The 6908-nt window shown below is 36.8% G+C and overlaps 1 protein-coding gene across 1 annotated transcript in view; it reads right to left on the reverse strand.

Moving 5' to 3' along the window:
• Window positions 1–300: 300 nt before the first annotated feature.
• The window catches only part of INSC (inscuteable homolog (Drosophila)), a gene marked incomplete at its 3' end in the record, with an annotated part of 41924 nt that continues 35316 nt past the window's right edge, over window positions 301–6908 (reverse strand). Inside the window, exon 6 of the mRNA XM_009697386.1 lies at window positions 301–472. Coding sequence (XP_009695688.1) covers window positions 301–472 — 172 coding nt within the window. The remainder of the gene's footprint in view (window positions 473–6908) is intronic.

Consider the following 6908-nt stretch of genomic DNA (forward strand, 5'->3'; position numbering starts at 1 on the left):
TTACAGACAAACATGGGACAATAGGATACTTTGCCAAGTCTTTCCTGTGGCTTTTACGGTAGAATTTCACACAGATATTATTTTGACAAATATGCATAAATTCTATTCAAATATGGACTGGAGTAAAAAATACTATGTAATTGCAGAATACTCTGATTCAGAATTAAAAACTACTGAGTTCTTTCACCTGATAAGGTAAGAATGGCGAACATTATATAGGGAATACATCTAACAACAGAGAGTCCTACCCCAACCTGTTATTTTAACCAGAAAGACTCAGAAGTCCCATAAAGAACTTACTGACAAGTGCTGTTACAATTTCTTCCATATTTTCCAGAAAGCTGCTGAGATGCTGAGTGAACGTGAGATGTGGAGATGTGATCTGTGCAATTACTGCTGCTGCTTCTGCATGAGTAGCTTCAGAATGGCTGTTATCAGTAAGAATGTCAGCCAGGCACAGTATCCCATCAACCTAAGGAAAAACAATAGGTATAAGTTGGAAACACCCCAGGAAATACTTCTGCAACCAAAGATGGGTTTACAGTTCTCTTTTTCTTGGCTGTGGCTCTACTACTCAGTTTATTTTCAAAAATTTAAACTTGGTGGCACTTATAACATAAGAAGTTTCAATTTAGCAAATACAAACAATTTCAGCATAAAAGTTTGTTGACCAGCAAAGAGTCTTGCATTTCCTTCTCCCTTAATGTTTCTGCTGAATTGACTTTGGTCAAAGAAACAAGTCTTTCCTAACAGATATCTCAAGTTAAACATTAATCCAAAAATAAGCTCTGATAAGTAAATGATAACTGCTATTATGCCACAGCCTCATTTAAGCTCTTGTCTCAGTGTGTCCCACTGTTAGACTCAAGCCTGAGCGTGTAGCAAGTTCTTCACAGACATATTTTTTTGCCACATTTTTCTGAACTTGTCACAAAGTCAATGCAGGATCAAAAATATTAAGGAGAGACCCTGGCCAAACTGCACCCGATGAGCTCGCCTGGCTCTCACATTAAAGTTAGGTCTGTATATCCCTTGCTTACTTGGAAGAGAAACAGAAAAATGAGTAAAATGTACATAGATTTATGCTTTCGGAGTGTCTGAAGTGTTCTAAAATCATTCCTTAGACAGTTTAGGCGGATACATCATATATGCAACACCTTGCTCTGGATTAACACAATGAAAGACTGCAACAGAGCATAGCCAGGAGGATAGCTTAAACTACAGAGACAAATCACCTGCTAAGAACCAAACCCAGCAAAGGAAGATTCTCTGTAGACAACGACATAATCTGTGAACTTTCAAAGTAACAGGACTATGTTTCTCATTCTGTTTAACATATCCCTGAATAATTCATCACATTGTCAAGCAGGTAGGTAGATGTGCTTAGAAGGGGCAGAGTGTGAAGACTTATGTAATTAGAGACATGTGTATGTCAAATTCCCATAAATTCACTAATTAAAATCTTTATATGAATAAAATTAATGTAACTATAGGGACAAATGATCAGAGCTTTCACAAGCTTCACTAACTGTTTTAAAAACTGGCCTTATTTATTTATTTATTTGAAGTTCTGAAAAACATGGGGTCAATCACCTTCTATGCTGCTTGGGCACATTATAGATATGAAGAGGACTTATGAAGGCTTAGTACTGAAACATACGTTAACAGTCAAACAAAAACAAACCCACATTTGTGTTGTACACTCACTAAGACTCTTTCTTAGGTCTGTTGTTCAGACTGCACTCTCTGACTATTCAAAGCTTCCTCAGAACACGCATCCTAAGTCCTACCCATTATCTCCACAAAGGGTATTTAGTAAATCTCTTATTCACGTTTTTGTTATTTATTAATACAGAATGTTGAGTTATCTTAATTACTTATCCTGCAATGGGCATGAATTAAATTATTTGGTAAGCACTGACAGTTAATGTATTTTACAAGAAAAGCTCTCAGATTGATGGGAGCAAAAATTACCGTCTGGAAGATCATTCATGGGGATGCACTTTTTAATAGGCAACAGACTATATCATTGAAACTCTAATAACATAGATAAATACAAAAGAAATTATATCTCTATTTTTCCTCAGATTACAAACGGGATTTGGTATAGAAGCTCAAGTACTGGCAAGAAGAGGAAGAATAAATTTTCAGCATTAGAATTTTTCTTGACAAGCTTTCAACATTAATCTACCTACAGCAAAATATTTCCTCCTAGTTATGGCAGAATTCTACAGCTCAAAACAGCAGATTCACATAATTCACTTGGCTTCAAGGTATATTAATAGATTTCCATGTCAAGAATTAATATATGTCGTCACAAGATGATTTAGTAGCCAAAGTGTGCTAGACAATATCATATGCAAAAACCCCGAGCTTTGCCACCTTGAAACCTCCCCAGATCACACCTTGTCTGGCATCTGAAGGATGCTAATAATAACAGTCAGTATTAAAAGTTAAATATATTCCAAGGCATTCAAAAAATACTTCACAAGAAACTTCTAAGGTCTGGTAACAGGGTACAGCACTCTTCAGCTCTAAATTTACTTGTTAAAATTCACTTGGCCAACTCTTATTCAATGACCTCAACAAAATGACTTTAGAGTAGTTTTACACTATTTCAGAACAAGCAACGGCTCATGAAAGGCAGGTGCAAGCACAGGGTTAGATTTTTCCATCACCAGTGATTGTTTATATTGACACTATAAAACACAAGCTTCTAACCATACAGGGCTGTACTCAACTTTTAAATTACATATTTGATTTTTTTATTTGCTAAGTAATTGGTTTTGGAAATTGGGAGTTGCTGAATTGTAAATAGAAGTGGATATATGTTTTTATTCAGCATAAACAGAAAATACATATTTTGGATCCATGAAAGCCTGCACTAGTTATTCTCCTTTCTATTCAGAATCATGTAAAATACTAACAAATTCAGCCTGAATTTGCTCTATACATTTTGTCTCCCATCTTAAATATAGAAAAGAAAATAAAATAATTTTACTTCAGCAGGCAACCCCATTTATAAGTGTCTAGCAATAAATTTTAAAATGACAGGGGAACAATCTAATAAAAGCACTTTAACATCCAAAAAGAAATTGCTGCTCAAAGCATTTTTATAATTAAGCTTTCACACTGAAAGGGACTTTGGATGGCTGCCCTGTTTTCTGTTTAATTTTGGTGAAGTAATCAGCTAAATGTCAAATCTGTTCATCACTTTGGCAATACAAAAGAACCAGTTAGCCAGATAATGCCAGATAATGCAAACAAATGCATTCCATGAATGCAACAAGGTGCTGTGGAGACCCTGCACTTGAGGAATGGCATTCAGTAAATGTTTGATCACTAATATTTCAATATTGATAACTGGAAAAATGCCAGGAACTTACATCCTTATGAGAATAGCCCTGTTATAGAAACTTAATCCAAGTGAGAAAATAAATGTGTGACTGCTTTACTGCATAGATCAAGTCTTCTGAAATAATTTCTTTTCTCTGCAACAGGAATGAATGAGTTCTGGGGCAGCCCTCCTCTTTCTTCAGTATACTTGTTCTTCCTGCTAAAAATACTAAGTAAAACTAGGCATCTGTTAAAGACACCAATACAGAACTTGGGATGAATTGCATTAATGACTTTGTGATTTGGAATATTACACACAACAAGTCTTAACTCTCTGCTTTCCACAAGGAGGTTCAATGCAGGCTTTTGAAGCCACTCTGGGAAAACAAGACCCATTGCCTTCTTTTTTAATAATGTCTGTCTTCATTCATATAAAATGATGTCGAAGGCCTTTTCTCATACTATGACTTTCTCTAACATTCCTGTTTGCCCACTCTTAACATTCAGATGATCTCTGCATATTGGTAAACTTTCTCAAAGGGTTTTTTTTTGCATTCTCTAAATTGATCTCCCAAGTCATCTTGTTGAGATTGGAAAGCCTTACAGGTTATCGGCTGATTTCCCACTGTCAAATCCATGGATTTGAAAAGGATGTATCAGCCTACAACTGAGTGCTTCTGGTAAGCAGCACCAGCAGGTTCCAAAGCAGTTTTAAAGGAAGAATGGAAGGCAGATGTTGAGATCCAGATAGAAGACAGCAAATGTGGAAACAAAATCACAAAGGGCATCGCCTCTTAAACACTGACTCTACCTTCCCAGAAGGGTAGAATTTCAAAAGCAGAGGTTGCATCAGTCAAGAACTGACAGATCAGAGTTGTGTTTGTTTTATCCTTTCACGCGTGCCATGTATTAGAACCTCCAGCTTGAGGCTAAGACAGGTTAACTATACAGGTGAAGATGTGAACATTAGCAGACTAAATTGAAAATGCATAGCTGGATAAAAAACCAAACACATTAAAATTTATGGGATGAGGGAGACAGAGAAGGAAGGAAGGAAAAATTATATTCAGAAAATATTGAATCCCTTGCTTGGCATTCTTTGAATACAATCTACTTCACTCCCCAGACCATCGCATGAACCATGAAGTCACTTCACTATTCTGCAACTCCATTGAAAATGTCATCCAGCAGAATCCATATACTGTTATTTTGATGACTTGTTACTCATGAAATTAATTCCTGATCACCAAGGCTGACGCACATCCTGTGTCAACTTCTGTAACTTATTCTGCACCTGTAGAAGACTTACAAGTCTTGTTTAATTACTATGTTGAAAGAAAGGAAGAGAAAAGGACAAAAGCATTCTACCTTGCACACAATGATCTTTCGTATTTGAATGGTTGCCCTGCCAAGTGCTCTGCAGATAAAAACTGCCTTAGCTCCACTGACAGAACTGCGCTGATTTATACTAGATGAAGATTTGGTCAGCTATTTTTAAAGTGAGATGATATATTAATAGAGTGATACCATTAAGATGTCCACAAATACTATTCCAAGTCAGCAAAGCTACTGCAGCAATTCCATGGCACAGCAGTGACCAGTGAACAAAACAATGATTTTTATCTGTACAACAGGGGCCATGGGACCTAATTTATAAGCTGTATTGTACACTCTACAGAATAGCGTGGGGCTGAATACAGGTTGAATGGTTCCCAACTCAATAGTTTTAAAGCTGCTGGCAATAACCTTAGCTTTGTATCTAAATTGGCTGTGAGTGGGTGCTTTGGTTCATGGCAACTTCAACTAAAGCTTCCCTCCTTCAGAATATGGTCATGCTAATGAAAAAATAGTTTTTCTTCCTTGTGTTTAGCCATCAAGGGGTAGTGTGAAGATGATCTCATCTATATGAAGAATATTTTTATATGGCATTAAAAAAATCTCAACCTTCTCAAAAAAAGAAAAAAGGAGACAGTTGGCTGTATCAACTTGAAGGATGCATTAAATGTGGCAATGCATAAGTAGCAACCTTGCAGCCATGCTGCTGCAGGAAGAAACAAACTGCAGAACAAGATGAAATAACAAGCTCCTTATTCTGGGCTGACTAGCAGCAAAAAGATAAATAGCATGTAAACCTTTTCTCCCTTATCAAACCTAGGAAAAGCAGTCAAGCAGTCACTTCACAGTGCATATTCTTTGGCACTCAGAGATGCTCTAAGCTTGTTGCAAATAAAAAGCACAACTGATTGTCAAAGAGGTAACAGAGAATAAGTCAGTTTACAGAAAAGATGGACAAAATCAGTAAGATCAACATCCACACTTCTCTCTTGTCTTCATTTGAAGGATAAGGGAATAGCTGGCTTTGAACTCCCTCAATTTTGAGGACTGATATGAAGGGTAAGACTGTCTTTTAAAGTATTATTTCTGTGGTTGATAAAAGAAACCCAGAACTGCACTGCTATTAGCCTAGCAGCTCACATACTCCCACTCCCATAAATCACAGCTTACATTGCTTCAAACTACCCTCTGCAAACATATGTGAACGACCCAAGGATACATTCAACATTTCTGATCTACTCCTCACATGCCTCCAATTCTACAGGATAGCTGCTGAGTGGCTACAAAAGGCAGAAGGAGAAGAGACTGCAAAGGCATTCACTTGCAGTTATGTAGAAGTCATCTGTAGTACAGATCCTTCTACTCGACCACTGTTGGCATGTCTAGAATTCGGATGCATTGATAAAACAGAAGGAAAACTACTGATCACAAATGAGTACGGTGGCTTGGAAAAAAGACATTTTGAACAGCCTTCGTATTCAGCATTTGTTACATTCTCTTTCTCCTACTCTTTCACAGCTAAAAGACGATCACAATAATGACTGTGATACCTCTAATCTCAGGAGCATATAAGAATAGGGGAGAGCTATCTGTGTTCACATATGACGAAGTCAAAGATTAAATTCTTCAAGTTATGTGACACATAACAGAAGCCAAAGGTTTCTCAGATTCTTTTGCCCTATGTTTTGGAGGGTTGGATATACTGGCTTGGTTTTAAGTTGCAGGAATCTATTCCTATTTGTCAGATTTTCTTGACATCTGCATTAGAAATTTCAGAAAGTAAATTCTTGTTTCTTTTAAATTATGGATAAGTTTTTATATACTACACTTTGGGGTCTGAATTTCATTAAAATGAAGCCACACAGACACAAAAAGGACTCGGCAACAAAATGAGATGAACTGTCATGTGTTATATAAGAATGCTGAACAAGACACTGGGACCTAAAGTCTGAATTAGAGAAAGACCATACATTAGTAGTTTTCACATAGTCCTCATTTTTATTTACCCTGGGGGATCATAGTCTGAGAAAAAGAAAAAAAAAACACTCACCTCAACTATTTCTGTAAACAAACAGGGGCTCCAGGGTTATGCATAGCAGGGCACTCCAGAAAATGAGATGTGTTTACTGAAGAAAATATGCTCCGATCATCTAGTTTTAAATAAATAATGTCACAGACACTTCATTGCATGAGGGCATATTCTCAAACACCTGGTGTCTGGTATTAAAAACAAGAAC

This window comes from Cariama cristata, unplaced genomic scaffold, assembly GCF_000690535.1.
Source record: "Cariama cristata isolate BGI_N322 unplaced genomic scaffold, ASM69053v1 scaffold13593, whole genome shotgun sequence".
NCBI lineage: Eukaryota > Metazoa > Chordata > Aves > Cariamiformes > Cariamidae > Cariama > Cariama cristata.